Raw genomic sequence first — 21,101 nt, 5'->3', positions numbered from 1 at the left:
GCCTAGCGTCCTTCCTGCGAACACGCAGAACATGCAGCCACGAGCCGGAGGGCGAGCCTCGGAGCCCTGGCGCGCAGGCCCCCACCCCAGGGGAGCGGGCAGGTCCAGCACCCAGGAATCGAGGCTAAGGGTAAAGTTTTCACCTTGACTGTGACAGCAGGGGGACTAGGTAGCTTCCTCCCTCCCGAAGGGGGGACTGATTCTCACTCTTGTTAACCTGCAGGCCAGGGGGCCGGGGCTCTGGAGCTGTGACCCGGGGTCTCCCAGCCCCCTGGACCCAGGTAAATGTGAATGGAGACAGGTGTGAGAGCCTGTCCTCAACCTTGATGCCCCCCAGTCCCCACCCCACCCGCCCCCAGCCTCACGACGGTGCTACCTAAGAAAGTCTTCCCCCCGCCCCACACTTGCCTGGTCAGCAGTCAGTGAATTGGAGGAGGATCCGACAGAGTGTCAATGTGAGATAAAATGTCTTGGTTGTACCTGTTTGTGGTTTAGCTTTGTATTTAAAAACAAAAGGAAATAAACTTGAAAACTATTTGTCATCATAAAAATGAAACAAAAATTAAAATATTTATTGCCAGGCGAAGACAGCTGCGTTGTCTTACTGTTTGTTACAAGGCGGCAGGAGAAAAATAGGATTGGGTTTTCTGTTATTTTACAAAAGGGGTTGCACACCAGTCTGAGTCTCGAGTTTTGGTGAATGTCCTAGCGGACAGTTGTGTTTGTGTAACGTGAGTCATGGGGTATTTGTAAAGGTGAAAGTTAATGCACGTTGAACCCTTGGAACAGTTCATGACACACAGCGTCAGTCTGAGCTGCTATAATTGTCACTTGCTTCGAATGTCCTAGACTTGATTCTCACGGACGGAGCCTGCCTTGTGCGGGAAGGCCCTCCCCACAGCCCCGCACACCGCCATCCAGCCGCCCTCGACGGGCTGTTAGTTCCCTCCGCCCCAGGCGCTGCAGGCTGACTGGGGCTGCAGGGTGGAGGCCTTGCTTTACAGGCAAAAGAGCCAGACCCGGCACCGGCTCGAAGCGTCTGTCAGCCTTCACCCCGGACAGATCACTTCCCCTCCCTGAAACTGGTCTGCCCGGTGGCATGGCCTCTGCCTCCCTCCCTGCCTGGCAGGGTGTGCTGAGGAGTCAGTCTCCACGCATTGTTACATCCTCACCTCAGAGGCCAGCTGCCGCAGTCGGGCGCCAGGAAGTAAGGCTGGCGGAGTGGACGGACGGCCCCCAGGGCTGGACTTCAAATGTCGGTCCCAGGAGCTGACCCCGATCTGCGGTCCTGCAAAGGATGCAGCCCCTCCCCCAACTCTTGATCCTCAGTAGGTCCGTCTGGTTCTGGCCCTCGCCCCCAAGGTGCAGGAACCTCCCCCCTCCCTCCTCGTCAAGAGGGGAGCACCCAGTCGGCTGTGGCGTGACGTGGGGCTAGGACTCGGCCCCGACCCGACGGCTGAGCTGGCACACTGGGCCAGACTCTGGGACGCTGCCGACTGTCCTCGGGAGGCAGACGCCTGGGCTGGAGTCTGCACCTGGGGCTCTAGCCTGACGTCCACCACTTTCAAGCTGGGACCTTGGTCAAGGCCTTCAGTCCCTCCCTTTCTCCCCCCACCCCCACCCCCTGCACTGTGCCTTGGTGTGCTACGGGAATAACATTGCCCAGCTGATGGCAGGTGTGGGGACAGTAAGTACGAGGTACTTCGAGTGGCGCGGGCAAGGCACGCAGTAAATTGTGCTCGTTATTAATGCCAGCGCTTTTTGGAGAATTGGGGTGCGCCCGGCTTCACGGGGAAGAAGGGGGCCTCAGCGTCGGGCCTGCATTTGCACCCTGGGCGGCCACCTCCTAGCTCTGTGACCTCTGGTAAACTGCTCTAGCTTTTCGGGCTCTCCGGTTCCAAATCTGGGGGATCGACACCGGCCCCCATCTCCCCGAGCTGTTACGGGAATCGCCGAGAGAGTCCATGCGGCAGGGCGACGGTTACTCACCAAGGAACCAGGCCCACGGGCTGTTCCACAGGCTCGTGAGTTTCACAGCAAAGTGCAGCCGCCCGCCATCCGGATACTGCATTTTATCGATTCCTAAATGTACTTTTTTTTTTTTCATATTTAACATCTCTGACATCAGGAGTAGCCTTGAAATCAATAGCATCTTAACGTTATAATTTGCAGCATTTTTTCCTCTCAAACCAACGGACGCGGTAGCAGTGCGTCAGTTAGACTCGATGCACCACGAACGGCCCACACGTGCGCCGCTCAACACGCAACAGTGCTCAGATCAGGAAACCGAGACCGGAAGTGCCCTGCACGAGGTCACAGGACCCTAAGAGACCACTCTAAAACCCTTCGAGTATATCAAAGTCATTTTACTTCACTACAAAAATCATGTCAAGAAAGTCACATTAGCAAAATCAGAGATTCACTAAATATCAGTGAAATCATCGCTGGGACGTCAAGGCCATCCTTTCCGGCATTCTCTTCTCCCCAAGGTCATTGGCGGGACCAGAGAAGCAGAACCCGGGGAGGCCCCGCCGGGGGCCGACGTAAGCAGGAGGTGGCTCCGCTTCCCTTTCCCTCCCTCCGCGTTGCGGATTTCCTGGTGCCACTTCCCCTGCCGCGGCCGGGCCTTCAGGATGTCCAGTTCTGCGGCTGGGGACAAAGCGATCGTGGGAGAACCTCGCCTCCTTCCTCCTTGGATGGCTCTGAGGGGAAACAAATGAGCCAGTGCAGTGTGTCCTCGAGGCGCTGAGATGAAGGACGTCTTCTCGGTGGGTGGTCTCCTCGAGGCTGAGAACCACGGCGTCGGGTCTACATCTGCTTCCCAGACCGGAAAGAGAACCTGGGTGGAGAGAGAGAGCAGGGTCAGAGGAGCAGGGGCTGCCGGGCCCCCTGCCCAATCTGCAAGCGACGCTTGCAGGCCGTCGACGCAGACGGTCACTCAGGCCTCGTGAGGGACATGTACTGTCGGGGGGCTCTCCGTCCGCCAGGTCACACTGTTGGGGGGCTCTCTGTCTGCCAGGTCGTTTCGCCCTCGTAACAACTCAAAGTGAGTACAACCAATCTCCCTCTTTTATAGATGACCGAACTGAGGTTCTGCAAGGTTAGGTGACGGGCCCAAGGTCACACGGTAATGGGCCGAGGTCACACAGGAACTTGTGGACCCAGAGACCTAACTTAAGCGCTGTGCTACGCCGGCGACTGGAGTCTGCCACTTTCTTTTTTAAATTTTATGTGGTTTTATTGTAGACAAAGCAATAACTTCTCGATGGCACTTATAAAACAGATCTTTGCAAAAAAAAAAAAAAGATTCACGTGTGAGTTCTTGGATAAAGGAGCTAAGATATAAAGCTATTCCCTGAGACGTGAATACCAAACTGGCCTCCTCAGAGGCAAAATTTGCAAAGGAAGAACGCTGTCTGGGGTTGATCACGGAGTTTGATCTCAACACTATTTCCTGCTATGGGAAGCATGTAAAGATGGCCCTGCCCTGAAGAGTCAGCGGTGGGCTCTGGGCTCTCGCTTCCTGTCACAGTTAAGCCCGCTGACTGCTGCTGCCAGCACTGGGCCAGCAGTGGCTGGGGTGAGCCCCGGGCTGTCTGCTGCAGGGCTTAGGGCTGTGCCATCCTCCCCTGCGACTGCACACGCTCCCCCGCCCCCACCCCCAGCACCCCATCTCCGGAAGTGACATCATCCCTGCCCAGTCATCCAAGCCAGGAAACTGGGAGTTTTTCCTCCACTCCTCCCGCCACCCATCTGCTGTATTTTAGTCATCGTGCCCCAAATATGTCCCTAATTTCGCCACCTCTCATCTCCTCCCCTGCCGTCCCCCCGGTCCAAGCCACAGCAGCCTCCTCGTCACCACCTACAATCCGCTTGTGCGGCGGCCAGAACGCCTGTGTCACTAGGCGGAGCTGACTAAGTCATTCCTCAGCGTGAGCCCCACGGCCTGCAGGACGGAGATAAAACTCCTAGCACGACCTACTTCTTCAGAAAGTCTTTTTTTTCAGAAAGTGCCTACAGCGCCTGGTCCTCCTAGGGGGTCTCCCATCCAAGTACTCGCCAGGCCCAACCCTGCTCCGCTTCTGAGACCAGACGGGATCGGGCTTGTTCAGGGCGGTGTGGCTGTAGACACAATAAGCTTGTCTTGACCAGGAAATCGTGGCTCTGTGCTCTTTAAACACGAGGCCACAAGTTCGCTAGTGCCCAAAACAAACATTTTATTTCTGCTACATCAGGCTCAAACTCCAATTAAGTGACCCAGAGAGCCGAAAACCTGGCAGAGTCTGACTTCCTGGACACTCAGCCAATGGGAGCCCTATGTAAACACCTTCAGAGCCACACCGGGTGCAGGTGGAGGCACGCTTCCATCATCTGACCGCAGGACACCCTTCCTTGGGGAAGCAACGCCCCCCACGGCCTCGCTGTGGCCCTGCGTGGCCGGGCCTCGCCAACGTGCCTCCACTCGCCGCTGCTCCAGCCGGCATGGCCTCCGTTCCTCAGGCTGACGCCAGCCTTAGGCCTGTCTACCCACTGCTCCCTCTGCCAGGAAAGCTCTGGCCTCACCTCTCTTCGGTCTTTCAGGGCTCAGCTGGAAGGACACCTCCTCACAGAAGCCTTCCCGGATGTCCCAGTTCTAAAGCAGCCCCCTATCGACTTCCCCCACGGCACCCTATTTAATGGTCTCAGAGCACACGGTTATCTGAAATTGCCCTGTTCAGACATTTCCTAACCCGGTCGCCCTCTGACGGCGCCTTCCAGGACGGAAGCACCATGTGGGCAGGCTTCGTCTGGGTCCCTGCACCCTCGGCACCTAGAACGATGCCTGGCCCTCAGTATACACTCGTTGAAGGAATGCGTGAATTTGGCTTCAGCCGGTCCCGTCTGACAAAGCAGCCGTTTTCATGCGGCCATTCCAGAAAGTCAGGGAACGTTTAACTCCGGTGAGGAGCTGCACATTCTACGGGCTGTTGGCCCCCTGCACGCATCTCATCTCCTCCTTGTCCACCCTCCTCCCAGCTCCAGGAGGCGGACCTGTGGGCAGGATGCCAACAAGCCCCCTGCCGGTTTCTGGCTGGGCTCCAGGGGGAGGCGTCTGCAGGAGCTGGGAGGTGGGAGGAGGAAGGTCGGGGTCACTCCCTGGCCGCGCCCCTGCAAGTCCTCCTCTGCAGGCCACTCTCCGGTCTGACTCCCCTCTCTCCCCCTCACAGTCTGCTCCCCTCCGCCCTCTGTCGCCACCCCTGGGTGTTCCTCTATCCCTGAGGGGACCGTAACTCTGCTTGCACACCTGTAAACCGTCCCTTCTCTGAATCTTTTCGGTCACTCCTGTTGAGTGAGACATTTTTTTGCCATGACCCCACGGTTCCCCTCCTGGGTCCCTACAACCCTGGGGAATTCCCGCGCAGGCCCACGGGAGGACAGGAGCCAGCACAAGGGCCTTCCCCACAGCACTGTTACCACGGGGGTCGCGGGAGGGTACCCGGGACCCCATCGCCGGGGGAGCGGGGCTTGTGCTGGGGTGGGAGCAACAGGATGGATGTCTACACTGCTGTTTGGACAGATTTTTAAAACTGCTTGATGTGCATCGACAGGTGGGTGGATAAACAAAACGTGGTCCATCCACACACTGGAATATTATTCAGCCCTAAAAAGGACATCCTGACACAGGCTACGGCAGGGGGGAATCTGGAGGGCATTATGCCACGTGACTTAGACCAGACACAGGAGACAAATGGTGTGCGATTCCGCTCTTGGGATACCTAGAGGAGGTAAATTCACAGAGACAGACAGCAGAATGGTGGGGAAGCAGGGAGGGGACTCAGTGTTTAATGAGCACAGAAGTTCAGGAGGAGATGATGAGAAAGTTCTGGAAACGGATGATGCGATGGTCGTACAACATTGTAAATGTCCTTCACGCGACCGAATTGTCCCCTTAAACATGGTTACCTGTACGTTGTGTGTTCTGTATATTTTATCATGATTTAAAAAAAAAACTAAAAAGAATCATTTGAGCTCAGTTCTCCAAGCCTGAAGAATATTTCCACGCACCAGCTAAATGGAGGCCACTAGCTACACGTGCCTTCCACGCTGTCGAAACGAGTGTAAAATATACATCAGATTTTAAGGACTTACTATTTTTTTTTTCCTATTTTTTTACGCCTACGGCACCTGGTCTTCCTAGGTGGTCTCCTGTCCCAGTAACCAGGCCCCACCCTGCTTAGCTTCCGAGATCGGACGGGATCGGGCTTGCTCAGGGTGACGTGGCCGTGGGCAAGGGCTCTCTATTTTTTTAAAAAAGAAAGTAGCATATCTCATTGACCATGCTTTATAGTGATCACACGTTTAAGTGGTAATATTTTGGATATGTTGGGTTAATAAAATGTTTTATTGAAAAAAAAAGTGTCTAATAAAAAAGAAAATGAGTGAAAAAAGAAAACGCAGGGAAGCAGAATGAAGTGTTAGAAGAATCAGTTACGCATTGAAAACCCATCCACGCGAACAATGCACAGTTTATGACACAGCGAATGCCGTACTGGAATGACTGGGGAGAGGAGGGCCGGGAAGCGGAACGGGAATTGCGGGGGTGGGGGGGAGGGGGGGGACGGAAAGGGGAATAAAGGAAAACCAGCCAGAAGGGGGTCTTGTGCCGACAGAAGAGACTGAGAATCGCTCACTTAAACCTCTGTTCCTGAGATGCAAAAAGGAAAAAAAAAAAAAAGAAACAATTCTTTCCCTCCTTTCTCTCGAAACAAAGGCATATGAAACCTGCCCTGGGAGGTAACCCCAGGTCAGAATTGCTGACCCCTCAAAAATATTTCCATGTGAAATGGGCGCCCACAGCGTCCTTAGGACACAGGTCTGTGCTGCATCCCCAGGGCCCGGCACGACTCCTGCACAAGACCCCGACTCAGCGACTGGATGAATGGAAGAAAGGAGGTCCCCTCCCTCCGATGCCTGCCAAGCTGCCCCCCACCTCAGGAGCAGGACTAGTGGGGAGCAGGGGCGGCAGCCTGGTGCCCGAGGGCCCAATGAAGCCTGCAATGGCGGTTCACTAGGATTGCACAATTTTTATTTTACTTTACTTTTTTATACTTTTATTTTTCTATTATTATCATTACTATTATTTTTCGATGCACAGTCATTACTTTTAAATTATTTGCCAGCATCTGGAAATTAGATTCCATGAACAAACCTAGTTGCTCGGCTTTTCTCAAAAATCAGAAACTCTGGCAGCATGTTACGCCTCAGCGAGACAGAGCTGAGGGACAAGTGTCCTCCCGCCCCCTCCCTCCCCCTCCCCGTCACCCATCCTTACTACTAGTGCCTGGACCCAGAAGGCATTCAGCAGGGCTGGTAAATGACACCTGGTGACTGAGAAGGTGCACCTCGAGGTGTGGCCCAAGCGCTCCCCACATCAGAAGAGCCCTGGGGGTGTGTTAAAAATCCAGATTTCTAGGCCTCATCCTCGAACCACTGATGCGATTGCTGAGAAGCTCAAGTTTGCACAAGCGTCCCACACCCTGGGCTTGAGGCGTAGCCCCTGAAGACCCACGTGCCTAACGGTGCTGTGGGAACTCGCGGGGTGTATTCACAGGGAGCTGTATCAAGGTCCCGATGCTGGGACACACAGGCATCCTCCAAAGGTGGAGGAAAGAAGCGATGAGTTAGTCTCTTAAATTCCAATAACTACGGTTGCTGTGTTTTTCTTCTTGTTGTGATATTATTTTTTGGTTATTGCTATTATATCATAGGGAGGCAGTGGAGTGTAGAACCTGGACTTCCTTGGATTCAAATCCTGACTTCACTATTGAATCTCTGTGGGACCTTCCCTGGACACATTACTTTACCTCTCAGTCGATACTTATAAAATGGAGCAGTAACAATTCCTCCCTCACAGGGTCCTTGTGATGAGCCGATGAATTGATATATGTCGAGTGCTTAGACCACGGCCCAGAACCCAGAAGAGATCGTATTACATGGCCCAGAAGAGATCGTATTACACAGCACTGAGTTTTCCTACCGGCTGCAGCCCCCACCAGGAGGAGAGCAGGCCTCCCGGGCCGGGCCGGGTGGCTGGCCAGCCTTCTCCCGCCCCCATCCTGCCTTGACTTGGTGGTGACAAGGCTCAGCGAGGGACTTACAGCTTCCTTATGATCGTCCTCTCCTCCTTGTTACTGCTGGTCCTGGCGACCAGAACATCCTTTTCTCTCCCTCCCGGGCCTTCTCTCGGTGGAATCAGGCCACTGGAAAAAAAAGAGGGACAAATAAATGGGCGGTTTTATTGCAGACCCCCGTGCGGCTCTGAAAGCGAAGAATCCCAGTAGTTGTGTGAATAACATCGTAGCTGAACGTTCTGGAGTCAGGAAGATCCCAACTCAGATCGTGAGATTCTTCCTTCCGCGTTTCCAACGCCAATACGTTTTTTTCTCTTGTCTGATTACACTGGCCACTACTTCAAGTCTGTCCCCTGTGCAGGAATAGGACCATGTACGAATTCTCTAACTGGAGCCTTGATTTCATAATCGGTAAAACTAGGATAATAAAAGTACTGGCCTCCTAGGATTGATAAGAGAGATAATAACGCATGGTGCTCATGCACTCGACAAATATTTACAAAGCGGCACACTGTGCCCGGGTGCTGTAGATACAGCAAATGAAGAAAACAGACAAAATGTCTTCTCTCCTGCAATTTATATTCCAGTGGGGAAGGAGACAGTGAACAAATACATAGGGTTTTTTTTGTTGTTTTTTTGTTTTTGTTTTTTAAGTACATAGTAAGTCAGATGGCAGTAAGAGCTAGATTGAGATCGAGACGATTTTGAGGTCAGGTGACCGGCCCAAAGAGGGCCAGAGTACCTCCCGGGCCGTGATGTACACACGCTGTTGCCGCTCGCTTGCTCAACCGGGACTTGCTCAACAGCAGCCGCATTTCCTACGACTCGAAGAAGTAGCGTCTGTGATACAAGATGAGAACCGCAAACAAACAGAAGCGAAGAGGAAAGAAAGAGGCAGCCGGTCCCTGGTGCCAACTCGGAGGCCTCGGCTGCAGTTTTTCTCTTTACATCTGAGAGCAATTCCAGGACCCTTCCCAGCTATGTGGGCCAGTAAGTTTCCTTTTGTGCTTAAGCGAGTTCGAATTGGATTTCTGTCCCTTGCAACCGAAAGAAGCCTGACCACAAGGAAGCGTTTCAAAGCGTGACCCGGTGGTAAGCTCGTTAGCTCCACGTAGCTATCTTGTCGTGGTGCTGACTGGCAAATGTATGCCAGGGTGTTTCTCCCTTGCCACGGACTGAATCATGCCCTCCCAGAATTCATATGTTACAGCCCTAAGCCCAGGTGGGACGGTATCTGGCGATGGGCCTCTGGGACACAGTCAGGTTTAGATGAGGTCACGGGGGTGGGGCCCTCGTGATGGGATTAGCGCCCTCATAAAGAGATATCAGAGCGCTTGCTCTCTCTCTCTCTCTCTCCACCATGTGAGGATGCAGCCAGAAGAAGCGGTCCATAAGCCAGGGAGAGTCAGGGGCAGCCATGTTGGCACCTCCACCTTGGACCTGTAGCCACCAGAACTGTGAGAAAAGAAATTTTTACTGTCTAAGCCACCCAGTCTGTGACGTTTCGGCAGCCCGAGCTGAGACACCCGTTCAGGTAGGAGTATCAGAGAGCAGAACTCATCCTTCTGTCTCCTTCTTCGCAAAGAGCGAGCCCTTATTACTTAATATGATTTGTATTTTTATCATAATAAATATTATTTCAAGAGGCAGCACCTAAAAATTCCTGTTTTCCATGACCTGTTGTTACATAACACACTAAAACTGAGCAATTCAAACAGTGATAATTTATGATTCCTCGTGACGGCTCTATTTCTCGGTGGGCTTGGTGCGTCCCCGGCTGGTTCTCAGGTGGCTGCATTCAGCAGGGTTGGCGGGGATCCGCTGAGGACAGCTAAGGCCGTGAGCTGGGGCACCTCGGTTCACACCTCTCCAGGGGCACAAAAGCAAAGGCCTCGAGGCCTCTTAGAGCCCTGACCCAGGAAGGCCAAAGAGCATCGCTCCCACCACGTTGCACAGGGCAGCCCGGATTCACGGGGAGAGGAGAGAGACCCTCCCTCTGGACGAGAGGGGTGGAGGAGCCTCATGGGACGGGAAACCCGTCGTGCCCGTCTCTGGAAACAGCCTGGCATGTCCGCAGGGCAAGCCAACACGAGCGCCGCGGGAGCCCGGGCCTCCGATCCGCTGCCAACAGAACGGCTCAGCGGACGTGCCGGCTTCGCGAGCCTACCAAACGCGGGACACGACGCGATCCCGACGGCTGCCTCCGGGCCTGCGCCGGACGCGGGGCGCACACCCCAAAACGGCGACAAGGGCGTTGCGTTTCGTTTGCCCGCAAGCCGCTCACGGCATCGGCGGTTTGGCAGGTCCTGATTTTAACTGCCTGGGTCTGACATACTTATGAAATGAGAGGAAGACAGGCCTTTCCAGCGACAGGGCGCCAGGCTCAGCAGGGGGGACGCGATGACCTCCCGCTGGCAGGACGCGGCCCTCGCGGATTTGCCTCCCCGGGGCCTTCTCACTTCGCTGCCATTCTCGTAACCAGGCTGCATGGAAAGGGCTTCCGGCGTCATATCGCTGGGGCTGTGTTTTGAACCAGGCCATGTCCTCACTCTCACTCTGAAACCTTCGGAGTCCAAACGGGCTCTGATGTCAGGCTGCCTGAGGTCACGTCTCACGGCTGCCACCGCCGGCTGTGGACTTCAGGCGGGTGTTCGACCGATCGGAACCGAGAGCGTCTCGGGGATGACGTTGCTGTGACTCGGAGGAGGCTCGGGACGCGCAGCAGCGTGCCTGGCGCACGGCCAGCCCCGTAGGCAGGAGCTGGGCCTGGTTTTCATTCTCTCGGTCTTTCCTTCTTCTGCCTCTACACAAACCTGCTTTGCTGAGCCTGGTGTTTCCCAGAATTATTCAACCACAGAGCCCCCTTTTCAAGAAATACCTACGTGGAATACAACATCTTGGGAAAGAATGTCGCAGACGGATATAGAAAGGTCCAAACCTTCCTTATTTCCTCTCCTCTTTGTCCTATAGTCCCTTCTCTATACAAATTATTGTGATCTTTTGTAATTTTAATTTTTATGTAATTTCAAACTTTCTGAAAAGTTGTAAGATTAGTACAAAGACTTCCCAAATACTATTTGCCCAGATCCCAATTGCTTATTTATGTTTCTCTATCAATTGGTTGATCCATTCATCCATCATCTATCCACCCACCCACCCATCCACCCACCACCCATCCATTCATCCACCCACCACCCACCCACCCATCCACCCACCACCCATCCATCCATGCATCTACCCAGCCATCCATCCATCCATCCATCCACCCACCCATCTACCCATCCATCCATCCATCCATCCACCCATCTACCCACCCACCCATCTACCCATCCATCCATCCATCCATCCATCCACCCACCCACACATCCATCCATCCACCCATCTACCCACCCACCCATCCATCCACCCACCCATCTACCCAGCCACCCACCCATCTATCCATCCATCCATCCATCCATCCATCCATCCATCCACCCACCCATCTACCCACCCACCCATCCATCCATCCACCCATCTACCCACCCACCCATCCATCCATCCACCCATCCATCCATCCACCCACCCACCCATCTACCCATCCATCCATCCATCCATCCAGCCAGCCACCCACCCATCCATCCACTCATCTACCCACCCACCCATCCATCCATCCACCCACCCATCTACCCAGCCACCCACCCATCTATCCATCCATCCATCCATCCATCCATCCATCCACCCACTCATCTACCCATCCATCCATCCATCCATCCACCCACCCATGCATCTATCTTCTTTCTGAACCACTTGAGAGTAAGATGGCGACATTTTACCCTCATTCCTAAATGCTTTGATGTGTACTTCCAAAGAACAAGGCCATTCCCCTACATTCAGTTATCAAAACCACCACAGCGGTGGTTTAAACCAGTATGTCAGACCTTGTCATTCCTTTGATTAAAACACCCCAATGACTTCCTTTTATATTTAGAATGAACTTAGAGCTCCTTCCTGTAGCCAACCAGGCGTACCTCCCAGTCTCCTCTCGACCACCCTCTGCCTGGTGTCCTGGGCTCCGCCATGCTGGGTCTCTTCAGTTGGCCAAGCGGACTCTACCAAACCTTTACATCGCTGGCTGCTTCTTGTCACTCACCTCAAAGGGGCTGACCCTGACCACCCGATGTGAAGCGGGTCCTTCCCCCGCCTCCCTGGGCACTTCACGCTCACGTCACCTTGTTTTACAACATTCTGGAGAGCGCTAACACCAGACCTGCCCGTCCTTCCCCTCGAGTAGCAGCATCTTAGCAGCATCGGCATTCTCTGCTCTGCTCACCGCTGCGGCCCCGCCCCCAGGACGCTGCCCCGGAGTGGACGGACGCCAGAACAAACCCGCAGCATGTCGAGGAGCCCCAGGCTGCGCCAGGCTCGGCGGCGCGGTGCCCCCCGCCCCCCGCCCCGCCCCCGCAGCGGCGCCCACCTCCGATAGCACTGCAGCTCTTCCTGCACCAGCAGCAGCTGCGACTTGAATTTGTTGCGCTCCTGGAGCACGTCCCTCAGTTCCTGCAGAGTGAAGCGTGGTCGGTTGGGGTCCGTGAGGTCGACCACCATCTTGTCTGGTCCCAGGTTTACCTGGAAGAAAACACAGCACTTATACACAGTTTCCCTCGAGGGGACGTGAAGTTCTCTAGTTTGTTGACTCCCAGGGGCCTGATGAGAGCTGATGGGAAAGAAGCAACAGTTCTGAGAATCATTCTCCAAGAAAAGAAGCAGGGCTCCTGGGAAAGTACAAGATGAGCCCGAGTGTTTCTTTGTGTGAGGAGTGGAGAGATCAAAAAACGATATCGTCGGAAGCAGCTCCTAGTGGCCAAACTGAAAACAATTCGAGTGTCAAAATGACTAATGGGAATGGATGACAGCGTATCAAACAAAAAGAGAATTCTGGAATCCGCACTTAAAATTTTAAATTAACATTCCCATTACTGAATGGGAATGTGACGGTTAATTCTATGTGTTGACTGGAACGGGCTCCTGAAGGCCCCGATAGCTGGTTAAACCCTTTCTGCTGAGTCTGTGAAGGTGTTTCCGGCAGAGATCAGCATTTGAATTGGTGAACTGAGTAAGGCCGGGCATTTGCTCACCGCCATGGGCAGAAGAGAAAAGGCAGAAGAAGGATGGATTCCCTCTCTCTGCTTGACATGGGCCCCCCATCTTCTCTTGCTCTTCAACACAGAGGTTTCTGGTTCTTGGGCTTTCGGACATTTTGGACCCAGACCCGGACTTACACCGTCAGCCCCTCGATGCTCAGGCCTTTCGACTTGGCCTGAACCACACCGCTGGCTGCCCCTGTACTCCAGCTCCAGACGGCACGTCGCGGGACTCTCGGCCTCTAACAACTGCAGAGGCTGATTCCCATAGTAAACCTCTTACATCTGCGTCTAGGTCTCTGTCTATCCATGTCCTATTCATTCTACTTCCCTGGAGAACTCTAATACAGGCGAGGGAGAGGGGAAACCACTTCACGGCAGAATGCCAATTAATAAGCGTAAAAGACGATACAGCTCAAAAATCATCCTTTTGCAAACATCCCAGTCATAATTGATTCGGGCAAGACTAATGAATGGATCTAACACCTTCGGGTGAAAATTTGTTGGGTAATGGGATATCTCGCACAGTTTCAAGGGATTTTCCACAGGCGACTCACTGATTACAAAGGGAACAAGGGCACTTTTACAGTGCAGAAACCTTGCAGATACCACCTTAACCAAAAGATGGAAATGAACATTGCCGATAGTGACAAACTGACGTCAGGTGCCTCCAGACACGACGCACTGAGGAGGTCACAGCATCACTTCCATGGTGTTTCTGCCAAACATGCATAACTTGATCCAGTCATGAGGAAACATCAGAACAAACCAACCGAAGGACCCTACAAACCAACCGACGTTTAATCTCCAGAGATGTTAAGGCCATAAGAAGGCAAGAAAAAGCTGAGGAGCTCTTCCAGATGAAAGCGACTGGAGAACGCGCCAGCTAAAGGCGCCGTAGGACCCTGGACTGGACCCAGCATCGGGAACGAAAATGCTACAAAGCAGGGGTCCCCACCCCCCAGGGCCGTGGCCGTGTAACGGTCCATGGCCTGTTAGGAACTGGGATGCACAGCAGGAGGTGAGTGGCAGGCGAGGAAGCTTCACCTGGATCTGCAGCCGCTCCCCAGCGCCAGCATCACCGCCTCGGCCCCGCCTCAGATCGTCAGACATTAGATGCTCATATAAGCACAGGTCTCCGGTGCCAAAGAGGTTGAGGACCGCTGTTACAGAGGACCTTATTGTGAATTTTGAATATGGACGGTATATTAGATCCTAGTATTCTATCAACTCCCCCCCCCCAAATTTGATCACTCATTATGGCTGTGTAATAGTGTGTCTTTGGAGATACACGCTCAAGTATTTGGGGTAAATGATTCTAATCTTTTACTAATGCTGCAACTAACATTCATCTGCTCAAATGCTTGAGCAAAAATATATGAGTGAACAAATAATATCCATATCTAAATGTTACTTTTGTACATGTGTATACATATGTGTATACGTGTCTACATATGCATACATACACGTCATAGTCACCCGAATACAACACCTGAATTGAGGTGAAACGTATCCAGGTACTTATCTTGCAACTCACCCACAGGTTTGAAGTTTTCTTCAAACTAAAGTTAAAATGAACATTTAAAAAAAAACCTAAGTGTTCAGTAATAGAAGCCTATTTAAATAAACCAAGGCACCACGGCACTCTGGGATATTCTACAGGCGATAAAGAGAATAAGGCTGACTAGACAGAGAAATGCGTGTTCAACCTGAGGGGTGACCACGTTCTTCCCATTGGCCCAATGCGGACTGGCGCGTGTGAAGACACACTGGGTGGTCAGGGCTGCAGGGCACAGGGCGCTGACTGTCAAGGGCCGGGTCCCTCAACTCTGCTTGTCGACATTCCAAAGGCACCTTTGAGCCAGTGAGTCCGTTCCCTCCAGGGGCGAAACGGCACATGTCAGGGGTAGTCATTGCTGCATGCGCTAAAGCAAACGATTGAAAAATAGGCATCTTTTGATTAGACACCAGTTAGAAAGCAGAGATTCTTAACCTTCTTTTGTGCCGTGGACCCTTTTGGTAAAGCCCAAGTGGATCCCTTCTCAGAACAACGTTTGGGTTCTTTTCTATTACGATACTGGTGTCAGGTGTACAGCACAGTGGTTAGACATTTATATAATTTACGACACCCCCCCCCTCGTAAGTCTAGTCCCCACCTGACACCATACAGCGTTATTACAATATTATTGACTATATTCCCTATGCTGTGCTTTACACCCCCGTGACTATTTTTATAGCTGCCAATGTGTACTTCTTAATCCTTTCGCTTTTTTCACCAGCCCCCCAACATCTCTCCCATCTGGTAACCAACCGTCAGTCTGTTCTCTGTATCCATGAGTTTGTTTGTTTCGATGGTTCATTTGTTTTTCAGATTCTACACGTAAGTGAGATCACAGAGTGTTTGCCTTTCTCTATCTGACTTATTTAATTTAGCGTAATACCCTCTAGGTCCACCCATAGAACGATATTTTTAAATGTTCAAAATTAAAGGCACAGAATCACAAGGAAACCAACTAAGATGATATACACTCATCAAAATCTTCTGAAAACAAATTTATGACTCATATACCTGTTTCTTTATTAAATAACATGATCGAGCTCGGGTCTAACAAAATACTGAACAAAAAGAAAGTTTTGAGGTATGGACCATAGTACACTGCGCTGGGACATACAGATGTCTGACTTCCGCTGGCGAGCGCCACAGGTGTGGCTACTATTACTGTGACCTGCTGTTTATATTCATAATTGAAGAAAGTGATGCATTTCAATTGCGGGCTGGTGAAAATAAAAATATAATTTTTTTCCACGCACATTCCTGGACTTCTTGGATTAGATCGCGATCCCCTTGCGGCGGGTGGGGGGGATGGCTCCAAAATCTCAAGAACCCTCAGGTTGAACAACTGATAATGCTCTGCAAAGTTTTAAAAAGCCATTAAAAGCTGAGGAAGCTCTTTCTAGTCTGACTTAGTACAACTTTCATGCTGTGTTAAATGAAAATAAGCAAGAGGCGGAACAGAGTATATAGTCTAATATCATTTGTGTAAAGAAAATGGAAAAGTATGTTCATATCTGCTGATATTTGCATAAAGTACCTCTGGAAGGATATACAAGAAACTAAGCATTTAAATTTTTTCCAGGGAGGGGAAGTGGGTGGCCGGGGGTAGAGAGAGAGGGGGAGGCAAATATTTTTTTACTTTTTAAATTTCAAACTTAAATTTTTTAAAAAGAAAGGAAAAACCTACCTCACACCCATTGGGATAGCTACTGTAAACAAACATAGTCAACAGAAAAAAAGTATCGGTGAGGATGTGGAGAAAAGAGAACTCTTGTGCACTGCCGGTGAGAATGCGAAATGGTACGGCCACTACAGAAGGCTATGTGGCAGATCCTTAAAAAGTTAAAAATAAAATCATTCTGTGATTCGGCGATTCCACTTCTGAGTAGATACCCAAAAGCATCGGGAGCAGGGACGTGAAGAGAGACGTATATGTCCATGTTCACAGCGGCACTATGCGCACCGGCCGAGGGGCGGGGGCGACCCGGGAACCGGCAGATGAATGGCTGAACACAATGTGCTTCGTCCGTACGAACGGATTCCCACAAGTAAGGCAATTCTACATGGGCTACAACACGGATGAGCCCTGAAAGCACGATGCTGAGTGAAAGGAGCCAGTCACCAGAGGACTGATACTATGTGATTCTACTTACAGGAAGTACCTAAAATAGGCAAATTCATAGAGATAGAAAGAAGAACGGTGCTTACCAAAGACTGGGGGGAGGGGGAGAGGAAGGGAGAGTCATTTAAGGGGCAGAGTCTCAGTTTTGCAAGATGAGGAGAGTTCTGGAAAGGATGATGGTGACGATTGCACAGCCGTGTGAATGTATTTAATGCCGCCGAACTTAAAACTGGTTAAGGTGGCAAATTTTATGTGTACTTTATTACAATTAAGAATAATAGTTAGAAAAGAGAATAAGGCTTATTTTGGGGAACTGTCTGGTGGCACCGAACACTGGTGGCATTGTCCCTGCCACTTCCCCGCCCCCGATCTGAAGACTCTGGTTTGGGAAGACAATGTGCCATGTCATCTGCCATGTCATCTGCCACGTCATCGGCCGGCTGCTGGAGCTTGTCCACGGCGCCCCTCGGGGAACCCCGTGGCCCCTGTGGGCCTCCTTCCATGTCCTCGTGCCCGGAGTTGGAGGTGACAGTTGGAGGTGACAGGAAAAGAGCACGGAGTGCGAACCGAGCGATCCTGGGCCAGTCATTTACCTGCTCTGGAGTCTCAAAAGCCAGGCTCCTCATCGAGATAGTGGACCATCTCACATGATGGATACAAAAGCAGAACCTCATCGACGAACATAGTCGTCACCATGACTGACGAGCAGTGACATGCAAGTGTGGTGGGGACGCGGCCAGAAACCCCGCCCTGGCCCGTGAACGGCTGCCCTGGGCCCGTTGCTTTTCCCTGACCCTGCAGTCTTGCCTCACCTCTCCCGCTGGGCGCGAGCTCCGTGAGGACAGGGGCCTGGTCGGGCTGACTTCCACGGCCCCAGAGCCCCGCACCGTGCAAGCCGCCGTCCTAACGTTAGCGTCACCAGCAAGGGCTATTTTAGGACGGCGTGGTTAAGACTTGCATCTTAGCTCAAATCCTGCCTCCACCTCTTACTTGCTCGAAGTCCTTTAGTAAATTACTTAACTGTTCTATGTCTCCATTTCAGTAAAATACGTATAAGGTGAAGATTAAATGAAAATCCACCTAGGACAGATTTTTTTTTTAACTGTGGCTGGAGACCCACTACTGAGTCGTGCTATTAGTTTAGTGATTTGCAACAAGAATTTAAAAACTCATAACACTAGAATAGGAAATTCTGTCTGTGCATAATGTTGATTGTAAGGGAGAGTTGGGGTAAATCGTTTCTTGAGATGCAGTTTTGTAAAATGGAGGTATGACATGCACAGGGCAAAATGCACTAATGTGGTTCATAGCTTGATAGTTTTCACCATCTGCGGACACCCACGGAACCGCTATAGACATCATGCCTGCCCCTGTCACTGTCCCCTCCCCAGAGTTTCCATCAATCCGTCTTCTACAAGGTTATTTTACCTGTTCTTGAATTTCACATACAGCAGGCTCTCTTTTGTGCCTGGCTGCTGTCTCCCAGTGTAACATCTGTGAGTCGTCCATCCAGCTGTGTGCCTTGGCACCCCCTTCTTTTTCACAGTTGTATAGTATTGTGCGACTATACCACATTGAAAAAAAATCTATCCATCTCTCTGTTGCATTTGGTTGTTTCCAGTTTGGCACACTTATGACTAAAGCTGCTCTGAATATTCTGGCATGCGTCTTTCCATGGCCACAAGCACTAATTTCTCTTTAGATAAATTTTATTTCTTAATCTGGGTCTAAGATTCTCAGAGTGATGCCTGGACAATATAGCACGAGCGCCACCGGGGAATTATCTGAAACACACACTCTCAGGTCCCCGTCCAGACCTACTGAATCAGGAACTCGGGCTGAGGCTGGGAAATCTGTGTTTTAGGGACACTCCAGAGGGCTGTGATGCACACAACCTCTGCTCTCGGTCACGGTCTAAAGGTCTAAAAACGCTGGAAGCCACTGACCGAGAACATACGCGACCCCGAGTCCAGCACCTAGGAAATGCTCAGTAAACGCTAACTGGCATGCAGCTTCCGGCCTGCGCGCTGGCCGTTGCTGGGGCTGGTACCGGAGGGGCTGGAGCCCCCGCGGGCAGGTGCGTGGCACACTCACCTGGCACCCCCAACCCCCGCGGGGCGGCGCGCACTCACGTCTGGGCCCCCCACTCATGTCGGGGCCTGGCCCCCCGCTTTCACATCGGGCCCACGGGCAGCGCGCACCCACCTCGGGCCCCCTGCACTCACGTCGGGGCTCCCCGCACTCACGTCGGGCCCCCCGCACTCCCCTCGGGGCCCGGCCCCCCCGCACTCACGTCGGGCCCCCCCGCACCCCCCTCGGGCCCGGCCCCCCGCACTCCCCTCGGGGCCCCGCACTCCCCTCGGGGCCCGGCCCCCCGCACTCACGTCGGGCCCGGCCCCCCGCACTCACCTCGGGGCCCGGCCCCCCGCACTCCCCTCGCGCCCCCCGCACTCCCCTCGGGGCCCGGCCCCCCGCACTCACCTCGGGGCCCGCCGCCGGGCGCGCGGCGCGCAGCGCGGCCACCTCCCTGCGGAGGCTGTCGCGCTCCAGCCGCAGCTCCTCCGCCGCCAGGCCGCCCTCGCTCACCAGCGCCTCCAGCATCTCCAGCACGCGCACGATCTTGAACTGCAGCTGCGTCACGCGGGGGTCGCTGCCCAGGGCCATGAGCTCGCGGCCCACCACGTACGAGATGTCGTACACGTCGTCGGCGGTCAGCTGCAAGGGGCTCTTGGCCAGGGCGCCCTCGGGCCCGGCCTCGTCGCCCTCCTCCTCGTCCTCCTCGTCGCCCGCTCGCGCGGGGGGCGCGTCCATGGCCGCCCGGACCCCCGCGGCCTCGGGAGCCGCTCTCTCGGGCTCCAACGGCCGCGCCGCGCAGAAAACTTTCCGCTGGGCCGGGGACCCGCCCGCGGCGGGGGCCGGCCCGGGGCGGCCAATCAGCGTGGCCGCGGCGGGGGCGCGCGGGGCGCGGGGGAGGCGCCTCGGGGGCCGCCACGCCGTCCCCGCGGGGGGCCGCGCAGGAGGGCGGCCTCCAGGATGTGGTCTGGGGCACGGAAGGACAGCGGAAAGCGAGGGCCGCCGAGAAGAGGAACGGAGAGGTTACGGGGGTGACAGTGGGCGCACCCGCTGGGAGACGCTGCACCCGGGGGAGGAGCTGCGGCCCCGAGCTCCGCCCTTGGTGACCGCCGCGGCCCGACGCCGGTTTCCATGGGGCCGGGGGCGGCCTTTCCAAGGCCGGTCACGGCGACGGTGAAAAGCACACAGCTCTGCCCTCCGTACTCTCCAGCTCTGCGGCCTTAGCGTCTGCAGTGTGGGCGGAGGGAGACCCGGGGTGCGCGGGGCTCCCGGGCCGACGGCCGGCCGCCAGGACCCGGGGCGTCTGACCCGGGGTCAAAGGGAGAATCCCCGTGCGACACCGTTTGCTGATTCCTGGGCTCCCAAACTGAACAACGCTGTGGCCTCGGCCAGCTGACTGAACTCTGGGCCTCAGTTTCCCCCTCCCTAAATAACAGTACCGACGTGGGAAGGTTGCTGCGAGGAACGTATTTGCTGAGATCACGAGGTGACTAACGCATGTGACAAAAAGCACTTAGGAAGTGCTCAGAAATGTTAGCTGGTTTTCTTTCTTTCCTCCAACAAACATTAAGCTCACGGAGACGCCACGCACGTGGGGGTGGGGGGGGTGGGAAGGGTAATAAGCAAGGCGAAAATCACTGTCTGCTTTGAAAATCGGAAAGCATTCTGCAGATGAACAGGGCATGTGCTGAGAATATTGGCAGTGCGGAAAACGAATTACTTCAGGTTTGTAATCACTGCAGGTGGATAACTCAACAGTGGGGCTTGTCTTTCCCAGGAATGTATTGCCAGCTTTCTTTGTGGTAGATGTACCCAATTGTTTCCACAATGAGGTTCCAGAATCACAAACTAAAAGCAAAAGCAGAGAAACAAAATTGACATTGTTTTCAGAGGACACAATGTTCTCACAACCAGAGGGAGGCTCCGAAGCAAGGGATCTGTAGCCCATAGTCACAGATGTCACAACCCCCCGCGGTTAAACACCGAGATCGAATATCAGGCTTACTAGAAATAAAATACGGTATAACATACCCCCAGGAATATTAGTTGGCTGTAAAACAGTGAAAGAAGAGAATAGAGAGCCCAGAAATAGAACCTCACACATATGGTCAAATGATTTT

General features: G+C 53.4%; 1 protein-coding gene and 2 pseudogenes across 1 annotated transcript; all 3 read right to left on the bottom strand.

Moving 5' to 3' along the window:
- Positions 1 to 2,348: 2,348 nt before the first annotated feature.
- On the bottom strand, positions 2,349 to 19,793 carry RILPL2 (Rab interacting lysosomal protein like 2). The gene is made up of 4 exons (XM_016153738.2): positions 19,390 to 19,793; positions 12,565 to 12,716; positions 8,139 to 8,240; positions 2,349 to 2,839 (listed from the first exon to the last, which is right to left on the bottom strand). Exons 1-4 carry the CDS (start codon positions 19,717 to 19,719, stop codon positions 2,809 to 2,811), a joined length of 615 nt encoding a protein of 204 aa, XP_016009224.1. The 5' UTR covers positions 19,720 to 19,793; the 3' UTR covers positions 2,349 to 2,808.
- Positions 4,012 to 4,130, bottom strand: LOC118603475 (annotated as a pseudogene).
- Positions 6,154 to 6,269, bottom strand: LOC118603595 (annotated as a pseudogene).
- Positions 19,794 to 21,101: the final 1,308 nt, after the last annotated feature.

The sequence above is a fragment of the Rousettus aegyptiacus genome, unplaced genomic scaffold (assembly GCF_014176215.1).
Source record: "Rousettus aegyptiacus isolate mRouAeg1 unplaced genomic scaffold, mRouAeg1.p scaffold_m13_p_5, whole genome shotgun sequence".
Lineage (NCBI taxonomy): Eukaryota > Metazoa > Chordata > Mammalia > Chiroptera > Pteropodidae > Rousettus > Rousettus aegyptiacus.
This window is presented reverse-complemented; position numbering and strand designations above follow the sequence as displayed.